The sequence below is a fragment of the Mytilus californianus genome, unplaced genomic scaffold, assembly GCF_021869535.1.
Source record: "Mytilus californianus isolate M0D057914Y unplaced genomic scaffold, xbMytCali1.0.p SCAF_3, whole genome shotgun sequence".
Classification (NCBI taxonomy): Eukaryota; Metazoa; Mollusca; class Bivalvia; order Mytilida; family Mytilidae; genus Mytilus; species Mytilus californianus.
The window spans coordinates 77,334,734-77,352,429 of record NW_026262679.1 but is presented as its reverse complement, the minus strand read 5'-3'; the positions used below and the strand labels follow the sequence as shown (position 1 = coordinate 77,352,429).

Sequence of the window (17,696 nt, the reverse complement as noted above, 5' to 3'; positions counted from 1 at the left end):
TCAGTCTACCCAATGAGCCTAGCCTGGTGGCTCAATCTGGCCAAGCTCAATGGCTAGGTCAAAAAAATCTTTAAGACTGAGCCTAACCTGGTGGCTCAGTCTGACCAAGTGTGGTGGATAGGCCATTTTATGAACATTTTAGTTGGGAAATGAAGGATATTTTACTTAATTTTTTATCCATTTGGGAATGGGGGGGCAAAGGGAATATTTTCTTTCTATGACAAAATTTTTAAATTGTACAGGAGACTGTTTTTATCTTTTTTCAGTTAAAATTAAGCCCCCAAGTCAAATCATAGACTTAAAAACTGGTACTCCAAAAGGAAAAGAAAGGTGTCTTACTGTGGGCATTTGTCTTGGTGAACTAGCACCTTAAAGTCCAGCTAACCCACAGGCCGGCTGGCTAGTACAAGCAGACAGGTATTTTTTTAAATACCATTTGGCATTTTTAAACTTTGGCATTTTTTCATTTGGCTTTTTGCTTTAAATATTAACTACTTGGATTTTGTTACCATTTGGCATTTTTCATTTACATTTTTTTCATATTTTGCAACATATTTTTTCATCAACACACCAAAAACACTTCAAAATTAAGAGTTAAATATACACTTTTGGCATTCATAATGATTATCAATCAAAATAGCATTCTATTTTCAAATTTACATTACACAATTTGGCTTTCTGTAACCTTGGCTGTTAATCTTTTGTACGAATGCTATGATGACCATTATGTGTAGAAAATAAAAGAACTACATTTTTCAAAAGTGGCTCAGTATCATATATCTAATATATTTCATGTCAGTTACTTTTAAATTTCGATCATATTTCTAAAATCATCTTCCATTTCTGGTACATCTTATAAAAATTGTATTCATCTACTAACCAACTTTTCTGATAGGGACTTAACACCAAGCAGAAGGGGAATAGGTGATAGGTGGCTAAGGTTGTCATGAAAGGGTGAAAGGGTGAGAAAAGGAGGGAGAAAAAGAGAATGATTGAGAGGGTGAGGGTATATGATTGAGAGTGGTATGTAGAGAGGGAGAGAAAGTGTGAGAGAACGTGATTTCATAGTAAGGACATGATGTACTGGTCTAATGGAAGTGCAGTTTTCTGTTTAGTCTCATGTAGTTTCTGTTTTCTTCAGTAATCTGTTAATTTTAAATCATGAAATTACTGCTGTCTAAAATTTCACAGGTTAACAGCCTTTCTTGTTACTGTTTATGTGCTGCTTATATATAAACATTGTAGCACTTCTCAGTGACTAGATAGAGTTGTAGCTTTTCATCAATTTTAGCATCAGTTTCTGTATATATATAGAAATTTTCTTTTCTTTCAATAATCTGAACTGGAATTCATTTTTAGCTGTTAGGTTTCTTTTTATCCTTTTCAGGCTGATCATGATTTTGAGGATGAATTACAAATTTGAGGATATTAATATACTGTTGTTCAATCACTGACAACTGTCCACCAGCTTTCAAATGAAGTGGATGTAAGCAATTATAAGCCACTGTACAGTCTTCAAAATTGTGAAAAATACACTGTATAGTCAGCTATAAAAGGCCCCATCATGAAAAATGTGAAACAATTCAAACAAGAAAAATAACAGCCTATTTATTAAGTTTCATGTTTATGTTGAGCATGTTGGGGACAACCTGCCAGATAGAGAATGGTCCATCTCCTCTGAGAAAATAAAGATGAGCAAACAAAGACAACTAACAACACATGGTCAAGATCCCTGCCTGACTGTACAGGAGCACAATGTGTCGTGCTTAAAGGGGTACCGTACACCTAAGAAAAGATAACTCTTACTGAAATTCTGAATTAACTTACGTCAATATAGCGTTTTAAAATACGCCTCATATTACAAGCGTTTTATTGACCTTGAATAGTTGTTTACGTGTTGATATGAAGCAGACGATACATCAATGTTATAATGGAACAGCGTAAACGTGATCCGTTTGGTAAATTTTCGAGGTCTAAATCTGCCGATAAGAAATCAAATCGTTCAGATTACTTCAAATGGTTAAATGATGGCAGGAAATTGGAAGATTCTCCGCAAGTCGGCTTGCGTAATGATAATGGCAATTACGTATACGAGTTTCTTGATGTTGGGGCCGAGGCTGAATTGGAAGATGATAACAAGTCTGATGTGTCAAAATCTTGGACAATGGGGAGAAGAATTGTTGAGTTGAATGTCCTAGCAAAAGGAATGTATTGCTGCACTTGCAAGTGTCCGCTTCACCTGTCAAATATTGTAGGAGAACGATTGTTTGGGCTAGGTGGTCTACTGATGGTGGATTGTGAACTGTGTCATACTGTAACTGATGTCCAGTTTGGGAAGAGGGGGCTATCTGGAAGTTATGACATCAACACAAAAGCTTCCATAGGTAGGTATAGAAACTATATGATTATATCACATGCTTGTAAATTATAATAGCCTGTATGATGCTAATATTTACAGTTTTACTGTTTGCCTTTATAATTAACATGTTGCATTGTTTATTTTTCATAATTATATTTAAATGCATTCATGATTTTTGTTTAATAAATAGATTAATATTGAGTCCTCGGGGGCAATTACAACTAATGTGTCTATATATATAGCTAACTCAACAGTGCATGCTGCTTGCATACTTGGGCAAATTGGGGTGTTGGGAAAACTTTTTAGATTAAGGTATATAGGATTTTTTCTGAGACAAATGCCTGTGCCTTATAACAAATTAATTGTTGAAAACATTGTCATTGTTCAATGAACATCAACAATTTTCAACCCCTCCCTTCTTATCTTTTTCATAGTTAAAGTAGGCTTTGAAAAGAGTTATAATAACTAATTATAAACTGTGAAATATTTTTTTTAGGGCTTGGCCATTAAATGTACAACTATATGTACATCATCATATCATGTAAATATTCTTAGATGATGTTTTGTAAGCCAAGTCAGAGAAATTAGCACAGGACTGTCAGCACAAATGGCAATGTAAGTATTAAATGTATGCACACAAAGTGGAATATCCAGACTTGATGCCCCTTTCTAGAAAACTAAGTCTTTTTTACCCCCCCCCCCCCCCCCCCCCAAAAAAAAAATCCTCATATTGTATAACTTTTCATGGAGTACATCTAAAAAGTCCTAGATCCTAGATTTAATTCAAGGGACTTAGGTAATATATATATGAGAATTATAATGCAATTTGATCATGTAATGCTACATTGTATATACAGTAAATATTGTCCTAATTACAAAAAATACAATGATCAGTTAGGTATAAGTGTGAGACAGACAGAATAAACAACAATACATGTACAGATCAAGACTTTTCACCACCTAAAATTGCACAGGACAGCACAATTTTTGAAATTTTTCATTAGATTTAACAGTGAGGACCAGCAAAATTTCTTTCAGGACCACAAAAACAATAATTTCTAATTGTGTATTTGGTGTGCAGTCACTGCAAATGTTTGTTTCTGCATACATATGCATCCAAAAGATTTGTTTGTGTTCTTAATAATGTATTTGTAGCTTACTACAAAACTATCATATAAAGGGAAATAACTCTTATTTCAACAATACTTTCAAATTTGAAAGGTGAATATTTTGTGATTTTCACAGGAAACTAAGATTTTGTTCTTACACTTTTATGACAAAGAATCAATTAATTTTGTTGTTAATGATATAACATAACCAATGTCATGTAAAAATCCAGTTTATATTTATTTTAGTTGCTTTATTTACATTAGCTACATGTAATTAAATAAGGCAGAATATAACAGCTATCACTATTTTCCAAATAAAAAAATATGCTTGCAGTTGTATATCTTGACCGCTGTTGTGTTGCCTTTTTGTAGGTTTATAATTCTTCAATCTTCATTTCAGTCATACATGCTGATAATGATGCAGCAACATCAGCCAGACTTGAAGTTGAGTTTGAAAATATAAAGAAAAAAGATGACCAGAACCATGTAAAGAAGGGTATATCAACAAGCTTATATAATATTTCAAAGAGGTATTTTTACAAATTAACTTTAGTGTTACGAGTATGTCTATGATATGAAAAGGCTTAAGCCCATCCTTTACCAAATCAAATCATACTTATAGATCTTATTATATTGATCTGTCAAGACTAAAAACTCTAAAAAAAACATTACAATGAAATTTCAATTTTGTGTTGTTCAAAGACATGTAAAGATCTTTGCATTTTTGTGTTATCTGAATTCACAAACATTACATTTAAAATTGAAAGAACTATTAGTATATATATGAGTAATCTTCATGGCTTATGGAACGACCAAATAGTTTTTAGTGAGGCTTTATGAAGTTTAGAATAGAAAGGCCGGACTTAAAAAAATAGAAACTAGGACCCTTTTTTTCTGAAAATTAAAAGGCAGATGCATGAATCCATGATTGAAGATTTCATCCATGCCCCATAAAAGTCTGAAGGGTGCTTGCTCCCTCAATAGTATAGACAGATAAGCAATAAAAAAAAAGAAGACTTTTTAAATTTTTTTTTTACATTAATTATTTGTTTCTTATTTTGTAGTTACAAAGAATTGCAAAAGGATGAAACAAAACAATATATTTTGAGGTGCTTTATGTATTCCATTAAGGGAGGTGACAATGAAGATGACATTAAGATTGGGCTGCAAAGAATTGTACCACATATTTTTGGATCACATGAAAATTGTAAAGATGCTGACTGGTGTAGCTATCATCAAGATCCAGAAAAATTTACGTAAGATCTTCTATACTGGTATTGACAACATATTATTAGCTTACTGGGGCCCGAAGGGCCCCATGTGAGCTTATACCATCACTTGGCGTTCGTCTGTCGTCGCCGTAAACTATTTCAAAAATCTTCTCCTCTGAAACTACTGGGCTAAATACCTTCAATCTTTAAATAAATGTTCCTTAGGGTATGTAGTTTATAAATTGTATCCAAAGTTTTGATCCATCGACAAACATGGCCGCCATGGCTAAAAATAGAACATAGGGGTCAAATGCAGTTTTTGGCTTATATCTCAAAAACTAAAGCTTTTAGAGCAAATTGGACATGGAGTAAAATTATTCAATTGGTCAAAATCTATCAGCCCTGAAATTTTCAGACAATTCGAACAACCCATTGTTTGGTTGCTTCCACTAAATTTGTAGTTTTAAGGAAATTTTGCAGTTTTTTGTTATTATCTTGAATATTGTTATAGATAGATATAAACTGTAAACAGCAATAATGTTCAGCAAAGTAAGATTTACAAAAAAGTAAATATAACCAAAATTGTCAATTAACCCCTTCAGGAGTTATTGCCCTTTAAAGACAATTTTACACAATTTGTTCATCAAGTTTGCTAACATTTAAAAATCTTCTCCTCTGAAACTACAGGGCCAAATACCTTAAAACTTTAACTAAATATTCCTTAGGGTATCTAGTTTGTAAATTGTATCCGAAGTTTTGATCCATTGACAAACATGGCAGCCATGGCTAAAAATAGAACATAGGGGTCAAATGTAGTTTTTGGCTTATATCTCAAAAACTAAAGCTTTTAGAGCAAATCTGACAAATGGGTAATATTGTTCAATTGGTCAAGATCTATCAGCCCTGAAATTTTCAGACGAATCGAACAACCCATTGTTGGGTTGCTGCCACTAAATTGGTAGTTTAAAGGAAATTTTGCAGTTTTTTGTTATTATCTTGAATATTATTATAGATAGATATAAACTGTAAACAGCAATAATGTTCAGCAAATTAAGATCTACAAAAAAGTTAAATGACCAAAATTGTCAATTGACCGCTTAAGGAGTTATTGCCCTTAAAGCTTTAAAGACAATTTTACACAATTTGTTCATCAAGTTTGCTAACATTAAAAAATCTTCTCCTCTGAAACTATTGTGCCTAATACTTCTTAACTTTAAATGAATGTTCCTTTAGGAATTTAGTTTATGAATTATATCCGAATTTTTGATCAATCAACAAACATGGCCGCCATGGCTTAAAATAGAACATAGGGGTCAAATGCAGTTTTTGGCTTATATCTCAGAAACTAAAGCATTTAGAGCAAATCTGACATGGGGTAAAAATGTTTAAAAGGCCAAGATCTATCATCCCTGAAATTTTCAGACAAACATTGTTGGGTTGCTGCCACTTAATTGGTTATTTGAAGGAAATTTTGCAGTTTTTGGTTGTTATCTTGAATATTATTGAAGATAAAGATAAACTGTAAACAGCAAAAAATGTCCAACAAAGTAAGATCTACAAAAAAGTTTTATATGACCAAAATTGTCAATTGACCCCTTAAGAAGTTATTGCCCTTTAAGGACAATTTTACACAAGTTGTTTATGTTTTTTAACTTTAAAAAAAGAAATGAATCTAGTATAAATTTTGTATTTTATTTCCTTGTACGTCAAGAAACATAGAAACTATGACTAAATGGAACATATGGGTAAAATGCATTTATTTGCTTTTGAAGAAAATATGACAGATACAATGAACATTAATTGCATTTTTAAGCCACTCATTAATATATATTGAAAAGCAAAACTAATCATTGATGAAAGATTTAACCAAAATTTTAACAGGTGAGCGATTCAGGCTCTTGAGAGCCTCTTGTTTTCTGTATTGTCTCATTTCTCAAAGAATTAATAGATATAAGATGTGGTATGAGTGCTAATGAGACACCTCTTCCATCCAATTCACAATTTGTAAAAAGAAACCAATTATACATATGTCAATCCTAAAAAATTGATTCCTTAATATGCTGAATCTAATCGTGTATTAAGTTTTTGGATTTTGGCCCGGTTTTTAAATTGGTCCACATTGAGGTCCAAAGGGTCAAAAATTAAACTTTGTTTGATTTCATCAAAAAATGAATTATAGGGGTTCTTTGATATGACGAATCCAACTGTGTATTTAGGTTCTTAATTTTTGGTCCCGTTTTCAAATTGATCTACATTAAGGTCCAAAGGGTCCAAAATTATACTTTGTTTGTTTTTAACAAAAATTGAATTCATGGGATTCTTTGATATGCTGAATCTAAACATATATTTAGATTTTTGATTATGGGCCCAGTTTTCAAGTCAGTCCAAATTGGGGTCCAAAATTAAACTTTGTTTGATTTCAACAAAAATTGAATATATGGGGTTCTTTGATATGCTGAATCTAACCATGTATTAAGTTTTTGGATTTTGAACCCCATTTAAATTGGCCCACATTGAGGTCAAAAGGGTCCAAATTAAACTTTGTTTGATTTCATCAAAAATTGACTTATTATGGTTCTTTGATATGCGGAATCTAACCTTGTATTTAGATTTTTAATTTTTGGTCCCATTTTCTAATTGGTCTACATTAAGGTCAAAGGGTCCAAAATTAAACTTTGTTTGATTTCAACAAAAATTGAATATATGGGGTTCTTTGATATGCTGAATCTTACCATGTATTTAGATTTTTGATTTTGGGTCCCGTTATCAAATTGGTCCACATTGAGGTCAAAAGGGTCCAATATTAAATTTTATTTGATTTCTTCAAAAAATGAATTCTTGGGGTTCTTTGATATGCTAAATCTAACCATGTATTTAGATTTGGGATATTTGACCTTAGTAGGTAAATGTCCAATTTAAAAATTTTAAGTTCTTAGACTACATTCATTTTGTGTCAGAAACCTATGCTGTGTCAAATATTAATAACAATCCAAATTCAGAGCTGTATCAAGCTTGAATGTTGTGTCCATACTTGCCCCAACTGTTCAGGGTTCAACCTCTGCGGTAGTATCAAGCTGCACCCACTTTTTGTTCTAAGAACTCCCCTTTTTTCTTAACAACTCCTGCCCCTGTTTTAAAATTTCTTGATCCGCCCATGTACAGAAATATTGAACATATACTTATACTAAATATTAACACTAAAGTTTCAGGCTAAGTATTTTGTGCAAATAAAAATTTGAAATGTAAATTTTATTTTCATTTTATTCAACTCCATTTTAGGTATAAAAGTTTACCAAATGGGAAACCGCTCAAGTCTGAAGGATTAAAGGTTGAATTGAATAATTTAGTGCAAAAAATGATTGGTAGGAGTAATTCTTCAAATGATCTTGGATCTACACAGTCAAATGAAAGCTTTAACCAGCTTGTATCTGTAAAGGCACCTAAATCAAGGTAATTTTATATATATTTGCATGTCAGTTCACATTCTTAAGCAACAATGAATACAAGTATAAAAAATATGTTGTATGATTACCAAGAAGACAACTCTACACAAGAGACCAAATGACACAGAAATTAACAGCTATGGGTCACAGAAAGGCCTTTAACAATGAGCAATTCTCATATGACATAGTAAGCTATAAAAGCCCCAATTCACAAATTTATGTATAGATATAAAAAGATGTGGTATGAGTGCTAATGAGACACCTCTTCCATCCAAGTCACAATTTGTTAAAAGAAACCAATTATACATATGTCAAAGTACAACATTCAACACAATTCAAACAAGAAAACTAATGGCCAAATTAATGTAAAAAATCAATAAATGAAAAAAAAATATGTCACATTGCAATTACTGACAGCTAGTTCAAAGCCAATAACAAAAAAACCCATGCATCTAAGACCTAATTATCTTGTCAGGGCTTTAAATTTTTCATACCCTGACTACTAAAAGTGATGTACATCCATCTGTCCAACTCAAGTTAACAGGCAGGTTGAAGTTTATTAGTGTTCAATGAAGGGAGTCAATACTATCATAGTGAAACTTTATATAAAAATATTAATCTTTTGCAAAGGGTCTTCATATTTGGTGAGTTGGTATGTAACTGTTACCTGCACCTTTGACATCAAGTTCAAATAAGGGAAGAGGGGAATATATTTTAATGTACTTAAAAAGTTCTTCATACTCTTTTTTAGACATTATGGTGGATCATGCTCACTTCAGAATAGGCTATCTGCAGCTGTGCTTCAGAAAAATGAAGGATATGGCTACTTATCCAAGGTAACTATGAAAATTTTTACATCTTCTTTTTGAACGAAGGGTGACATAGTGATTGAATATGATTGCTTCTTTTTCTTTCCTCTTCTATTTCTTTCTTTTTCTTGATCTTCTCAGAAAAGCCTGTTCAGTCCATAACTTTATTAATCTTTTGATATAGCATATAATGAATTTCTAGTATGTGGGTTTATCACTTGTGTCAAGTTCCAGGATTGGTAACTAAGACCTTGACCTAAAGTTCATTAAAATTAAATTTCTAGTACTATCTTTATGTCCACTCCATGTCTTTTTGTCCGTCTGACCTTACTCTCATCCTCTTTCCTTTCCTCACTCTAACTGAAGTTTGCCTCATCACGGAAAGTGAGTCACTTATTGTTCTAGAGTCATGCCCCTTTATAACTTGGAAAATTGCAAATTGTTTTGTTTCCTTACTCTAACGTAAGTTTGTCTGATACAACTTTTATAAAACTGATACATATAAGAATCACAACACTCAGACAGAGTTCAAATTTGTGTTGTGACTCATTTGTCAACCTATAGTTCTGTCCCTTTTTAACTTGGAAAATTGCAAAGCTACAGCGGAGGCATTCATGACATCTTACACATTCTCCTTTAATAATTTTTTTATCTTTTTGAAACCATGTTACATGTTGCATCCAATGTTTATATACAAGGAGATTACTGTATTGCTTTTTTAGCCCTGCAGATATACTTTGTACAATTTACAGTCACGAATCATGTTTATCTAGTATGTAACTCAATTATCTTCTTTCTTCTCAAATTATTATCAGATGTGGTATGTGTGCTAATGCAACAACTATCCATCCAAGTCACGATATATAAAGAGTTACCATTATAGGTCAAAATATGTGTTCACGATGGAGATTACTGTTTTTTCTTGATTTTTAATATTTTAATGCATATATGTATTACATTTTAATTATGTTGCATTTTTTTAGATCAATGAAGCAGCAAACCTCTCTCCAGGAGAATTTACAATGGCAATTTCCTCTGTAAGAGACAAAAAAATGAAAAAAAGAAAAGAAAAAAAGAATTCAAAGGAATATAAAGTTGGCCGTATACAAAAGAAAAGAAACCGCAATAAGAACGAGCGTAAACATCTGATAAGAGAAGGATAAACCTATGGATCTCAAATGGAATTTGATCTTCAACAGGACCCTGAGCAAACCACAGAAATTCCACTTCCTTTTAATCTAGATGGCACTGAATGCAAAGAGTTTTTTGATTTAGAAACAACAGGCTTGTGTAGGAATAGCGACATCATTCAGATAGCAGCTAAGTCAAATTCAAATAGTTTTAACAGATATGTCATCCCAAGAGTGAACATTCAGATCGAGGCCAGTAAGATCACTGGTATAACATACAGCCATGGAACAAATAAAATGTATGTTCGAGGAGATATAGTTGAACCTGTGACAATACATAAAGCCCTACTTGATTTTATACATTTTTTAAAGGAACAGAACCAGCCAATTATACTAGGTCATAACATTTGTAACTTTGACATTCCTGTAATTGTTAACAATTTAATTTGTTTTCGACATTTTGTGAAACCGTGAAAGGTTTTATTGACACAATGAAAGTGGCTAGAAAATATATTCCAAAAAATGATGTAGAAAATTTTAAGCAGCAGACTCTTGTCAAACAGATTGTAGGAGAAAATTACTCTGCCCACAATGCAATAGAGGATGTGGATTCATTAAAACATTATACGACAGTAAATTTACCTCACTAGTGAAATCTGATGATGTATTTTCCATTTTATACCACAATTGCATGGACTCCTACTCTGACTTACTAAGTAATAAAATTGTTTCAAGGCCAGTTTGCATGCAACTAGCAAAAGATGGTATATCGTTGAAACACCTCAAACTGGCATCTGTACGAGATGTAAATGGACTGAAATTTGTCTTACAGGACCATAAGATACCACCAAAGAGTGTGAAATGCATTCAGGACTACTTTCAGACCGAGGAATGAATTTTGTATGGCCAAAAAATAAATATATGTCTGTGTCTACCCTGATACTTGTTTTATTATTCTCCCAACACAATGAATTTGCCAAGGATATGATGTTTCAGTCTGTCCATTTGTCTATCCTATTTTTGTTAGTTCAACTCCTTAAAAACCGCACAACAGAATTTAATGAAACTTGGAAGGTGGTAAGAATGCAATAAGTGTGTATATTACAAAGTTCTATGAAATTTTGATTCCCTGCATTATAATTTCATATTTTGAGTTATAGTCCCAGATCAATTGACACTGAAAAATAAATAATTTGCCATTTTTATCTGCAAAAAAATGACCGCCAAATTCAAACATACTAGTGGTTGGATATTGTACCCTATGAAATAAATATTTCGAAAATCATTTATCTGAAGCTACTAAAATAAAATGAACCAAACTTTAAAGTCTCATGAAGGTCAAATTTGCAAGGAACACACCACTTCATGATAATACATTCATATTTGCCAAAGATGTAAGACCTAGGTCAAAAGTCATGGCCTGGTCATTTTCATGCTAAAAACTACATAAAGTTGACCTTATGGTCAAATTTCAAGATCACATGAAGGTCATCATGGTGCAAGACACATTACCTGATGATGATACATCTACATACCAAAGATCTAAGACCAAGGTAAAAAGACAACAAGGCATGGTAAAGTGTTTATAGTAAAAAATAAAATTGACCTTGAGGTCAATTTAAGGTCACATGAAGATAATCACAACACAGGACACTCCATCTCATTATGATACATCCTCATACAAAAGATGCAAGACCTAGGTAAAAAAAAACAACAACAAAAATGCATATGGCCTTGTTTTCTATCAAAAATACATTTATTTGACCTTGAGGTTAAATTTCAAGGTCACATGAAAGTCATCATGATATGTGACAGTCTACCTCATGATGATCCTTCAACATGCAAAATATCTAAGCCTTAGGTCAAAAGACAAGAAAACTATGCCCCAAATATATTATCAGAATGGAACTTGCTCTTATTTATTGAGGGTGGTGGTATTATAAAAAACTATAATTGAAAAAAATCTGGTGGATAAAAATTTATAAATTTTTGCAAAAATAACAAACTGATATAGCACTACAAATGGTTAGTTTTAAAAAAAAATTAAACGACACATTTTTTTTTTATTTTTTATTTTTTCTTCAAATACTTGACCCATCATATTCACTTTGGGGGGCTGAATCTGAGACCCCCCTTTTTTTAATTCGGACAAAAATTTTAATCCAGAATAAAAAAAATACAAGTTAAGGGAATAGGTGAACTGAAATTCGCCTCAGTTTTCACTATTAACTATGCTATTGTCAATTTAGGATCAATTTTAAATTTTTTTAACATATATACCCCTATACCCATATTTCTGAAACTTCCAAATTTGGCTGATATTAGCATGTAAAAGATGCCATATTCGAGTTGCCAAATCTTTTAAACGTATGGTTCAAATCCTTCGAAATTTTTATAAGATGTTTAGCTTAGCCTAGTTTATCAATGGGATAAAAACAAGAAAAATTAAACGACAGGTTTTTTTTTGGTGTGTAGTGTTGGGTACCCCCTTGAACCAGATTTATGTGCATATAATCCTTCCATCTTTGTCTATCAAGATGGTATAATTGCAATGAATGGACACAAGGTGAAAAAATAATACAAAAGATTGGAAAATAGGTTGCCTCTGTGACAGTTCATTGCAATATCATTATTAAAATTTGGCTTTTAATTATAATTTTGGTTATAATTTTATATCTATTATATTTTCACATGATTATAACAAGATTTTTTTTATCTTTGCAGAAAGTATAAAATGGTTACTCATGTTAAGTGCACAGGAGACAAAGTAAAACACTTGGAAATGACAGATGACAGCAGATGTCGGACTTGAGTGGAGAAGCAGTTTGGAAATTTTAGTCTGAGAAGAGCTAATACTGCTGAAAAAAAAACAATCCAAAACATACAGGTAGGAACTAGCTAGACTACAATAGAAATGTACAAATGTATTTACTCTCAACACAATACAAGATCCATCTTAATCCAGTAATATCATTTCCATGATACTTTTTTGTATTTTCAAAAATATATGCTTTTGATAAGGATTTTTTGTTCATATATATGAAAATGACTGAAACCAGATGTTTCCATTACCTATTATGAGTAAAATACTGGCTAACAACTTATATATTAATCATTTATTAATTGATTGTTGTTTGCCTTATTTCCAGTAGCAAATATTTCATGCAAATTCAGGACGATCGGGCTACTTAGAGACCAGTTTTATTTTTGGGCCAAATAAACCACTAAATGTACCTTTTCCTGCGAAAATTTTTATTTAGTTTACATGTTTTATTTTTGTCATTTAACAGTGCAACCACTTGTGATAAGTTACTGCTGTCTTAAATTTCGCAGGTTAACAGCCTTTCTTGTTACTGTTTATGTGCTGCTTATATATAAACATTGTAGCACTTCTCAGTGACTAGACAGAGTTGTAGCTTTTCGTCAATGTTATCAGCAGCTAGATATATGTATTCTGTCTTACTCGGAATGACACCAGCATGACCAGGTTGTGATACTCCAAAGTTTTTTCTATGAATATTGAGAAATGTTCTTTTCTTTCCAGAATCTGAATTGGAATTGCATATTTAGCTGTTATGTTTCTCTTTTAATCATTTTCTGGCTGATCATGCATGATTATGTACAAATTTGATAACAGCTAGGATAATTATATAGCTTTTGTTCAATCACTGTGTCTGTTTTTATGCTTCTAAAATAAATGCATGGGACATAATCATATATGTAAATTCTAAACTTTTGGTAGAGTGAATAAAGCTTTTTTTCAGAATATCCAACGGATAAGTTATCAGTATTCAGATGCCTAATGATCTGAAGTAGTCCTGTTGTCCTTGACCTTGATTTAAAGACTAAATAAACAAAATGTATTATCAAGGTGTAAGGACTACTACTTTTTTAATTTAAGGAATAATTTGGGTATATTAATTGCTTGAAAGAAATACATGCATGTTTTACAGTTTTCACCTCACTTTGACCTTTACAATTGATCATTTTAAGGTGACAGGATTTACCTGACCTTGACCTCATATTATATAATCAGTATAGTTTTTGTGACACATGAAATAAGATTTCCATATCAAAGGTTGTCTGTGGTAAATGAATATAAGCAGAAGTGTTCTATTTGTTTATGCGCATCTACTTTTATTGTAAAGAGAGAAAATAGAAAAAATGGCAACAAGTTTAAACTCTGTTAAATAATATGCATATTTTATAGTTGTCTACAAGATAATCTTGATAATGTTGACGGACTGAAAAGAAATTTGAGTAAGTACACGCAGTAGTTGGATACTATTCATGATATGTATGGCGAAGTTAAGCCGGTCTCTGTGTTTAGGGTTCACAGATGCTATACCTCCCTTTTAGGTATAGTAACGTCCCCTTTCATACATATCAAGTATCTTCTACTATTTGTACGAACTGAGTGCGATTCCTCAGTGAGCCTAAGCCTGGTGGCTCAATCTGACCAAGCTCGATGGCTAGGTAAAAAAAATCTTTAAGACTGAGCCTAGCCTGGTGGCTCAGTCTTCCCAATGAGCCTAGCCTGGTGGCTCAATCTGACCAAACTCGATGGCTAGGTCAAAAAAATCTTTAAGACTGAGCTGACCAAGTGTGGTGGATAGGCCATTTTATGAACATTTTAGTTGGGAAATGAAGGATATTTTACTTAATTTTTTATCCATTTGGGAATGGGGGGGCAAAGGGAATATTTACTCTCTATGACAAAATTTTTAAATTGTACAGGTGACTGTTTTTATCTTTTTTCAGTTAAAATTAAGCCCCCAAGTCAAATCATAGACTTAAAAACTGGTACTCCAAAAGGAAAAGAAAGGTGTCTTACTGTGGGCATTTGTCTTGGTGAACTAGCACCTTAAAGTCCAGCTAACCCACAGGCCGGCTGGCTAGTACAAGCAGACGGGTATTTTTTTAAATACCATTTGGCATTTTTAAACTTTGGCATTTTTTCATTTGGCTTTTTGCTTTAAATATTAACTACTTGGATTTTGTTACCATTTGGCATTTTTCATTTACATTTTTTTCATTTTTTGCAACATATTTTTTCATCAACACACCAAAAAACACTTCAAAAATAAGAGTTAAATATACACTTTTGGCATTCATAATGATTATCAATCAAAATAGCATTCTATTTTCAAATTTACATTACACAATTTGGCTTTCTGTAACCTTGGCTGTTAATCTTTTGTACGAATGCTATGATGACCATTATGTGTAGAAAATAAAAGAACTACATTTTTCAAAATTGGCTCAGTATCATATATCTAATATATTTCATGTCAGTTACTTTTAAATTTCGATCATATTTCTAAAATCATCTTCCATTTCTGGTACATCTTATAAAAATTGTATTCATCTACTAACCAACTTTTCTGATAGGGACTTAACACCAAGCAGAAGGGGAATAGGTGATAGGTGGCTAAGATTGTCGTGAAAGGGTGAGAAAAGGAGGGAGAAAAAGAGAATGATTGAGAGGGTGAGGTTATATGATTGAGAGTGGTATGTAGAGAGGGAGAGAAAGTGTGAGAGAACGTGATTTCATAGTAAGGACATGATGTACTGGTCTAATGGAAGTGCAGTTTTCTGTTTAGTCTCATGTAGTTTCTGTTTTCTTCAGTAATCTGTTAATTTTAAATCATGAAATTACTGCTGTCTAAAATTTCACAGGTTAACAGCCTTTCTTGTTTCTGTTTATGTGCTGCTTATATATAAACATTGTAGCACTTCTCAGTGACTAGATAGAGTTGTAGCTTTTCATCAATTTTAGCATCAGTTTCTGTACATATAGAAATTTTCTTTTCTTTCAATAATCTGAACTGGAATTCATTTTTAGCTGTTAGGTTTCTTTTTATCCTTTTCAGGCTGATCATGATTTTGAGGATGATTTACAAATTTGAGGATATTAATATACTGTTGTTCAATCACTGACAACTGTCCACCAGCTTTCAAATGAAGTGGATGTAAGCAATTATAAGCCACTGTACAGTCTTCAAAATTGTGAAAAATACACTGTATAGTCAGCTATAAAAGGCCCCATCATGAAAAATGTGAAACAATTCAAACAAGAAAAATAACAGCCTATTTATTAAGTTTCATGTTTATGTTGAGCATGTTGGGGACAACCTGCCAGATAGAGAATGGTCCATCTCCTCTGAGAAAATAAAGATGAGCAAACAAAGACAACTAACAACACATGGTCAAGATCCCTGCCTGACTGTACAGGAGCACAATGTGTCATGCTTAAACCAGATTTATGTGCATATAATCCTTCCATCTTTGTCTATCAAGATGGTATAATTGCAATGAATGGACACAAGGTGAAAAAATAATACAAAAGATTGGAAAATAGGTTGCCTCTGTGATAGTTCATTGCAATATCATTATTAAACTTTGGCTTTTAATTATAATTTTGGTTATAATTTTATATCTATTATATTTTCACATGATTATAACAAGATTTTTTTTTATCTTTGCAGAAAGTATAAAATGGTTACTCATGTTTAGTGCACAGGAGACAAAGTAAAACACTTGGAAATGACAGATGACAGCAGATGTCGAACTTGAATGGAGAAGCAGATTGGAAATTTTAGTCTGAGAAGAGCTAATACTGCTGAAAAAAAACAATCCAAAACATACAGGTAAGAGCTAGCTAGACTACAATAGAAATGTACAAATGTATTTACTCTCAACACAATACAAGATCCATCTTAATCCAGTAATATCATTTCCATGATACTTTTTTGTATTTTCAAAAATATATGCTTTTGATAAGGATTTTTTGTTCATATATATGAAAATGACTGAAACCAGATGTTTCCATTACCTATATTGAGTAAAATACTGGCTAACAACTTATATATTAATCATTTATTAATTGATTGTTGTTTGCCTTATTTCCAAGAGCAAATATTTCATGCAAATTAAGGACGATCCGGCTACTTAGAGACCAGTTTTATTTTTGGGCCAAATAAACCACTAAATGTACCTTTTCCTGCGAAAATTTTTAGTTTACATGTTTTATTTTTGTCATTTAACAGTGCAACCACTTGTGATAAGTTACTGCTGTCTTAAATTTCGCAGGTTAACAGCCTTTCTTGTTACTGTTTATGTGCTGCTTATATATAAACATTGTAGCACTTCTCAGTGACTAGACAGAGTTGTAGCTTTTCGTCAATGTTATCAGCAGCTAAATATATGTATTCTGTCTTACTCGGAATGACACCAGCATGACCAGGTTGTGATACTCCAAAGTTTTTTCTATGAATATTGAGAAATGTTCTTTTCTTTCCAGAATCTGAATTGGAATTGCATATTTAGCTGTTATGTTTCTCTTTTAATCATTTTCTGGCTGATCATGCATGATTATGTACAAATTTGATAACAGCTAGGATAATTATATAGCTTTTGTTCAATCACTGTGTCTGTTTTTATGCTTCTAAAATAAATGCATGGGACATAATCATATATGTAAATTCTAAACTGTTGGTAGAGTGAATAAAGCTTTTTTTCAGAACATCCAACGGATAAGTTATCAGTATTCAGATGCCTAATGATCTGAAGTAGTCCTGTTGTCCTTGACCTTGATTTAAAGACTAAATAAACAAAATGTATTATCAAGGTGTG

At 32.2% G+C, this 17,696-nt stretch overlaps 1 protein-coding gene across 5 annotated transcripts in view; it reads left to right on the top strand.

Moving 5' to 3' along the window:
• The first annotated feature begins 3,699 nt into the window (after positions 1-3,699).
• LOC127735103 (uncharacterized) overlaps positions 3,700-17,696 on the top strand; it is a 39,751-nt gene continuing 25,754 nt past the window's right edge. The window contains exons 1-5 of one of the 5 annotated variants that reach the window (XM_052245192.1): positions 3,700-3,998; positions 4,533-4,724; positions 7,959-8,129; positions 8,874-8,958; positions 9,915-10,940. In XM_052245192.1, the coding sequence (XP_052101152.1) occupies positions 4,585-4,724; positions 7,959-8,129; positions 8,874-8,958; positions 9,915-10,094 (576 nt within the window). In that variant the 5' untranslated portion in view covers positions 3,700-3,998; positions 4,533-4,584 and the 3' untranslated portion in view covers positions 10,095-10,940. Of the gene's footprint in view, positions 3,999-4,532; positions 4,725-7,958; positions 8,130-8,873; positions 8,959-9,914; positions 10,941-17,696 lie in introns of those variants that run through there. The other 4 variants (XM_052245196.1, XM_052245193.1, XM_052245194.1 and 1 more) reach the window with 4 other exon arrangements.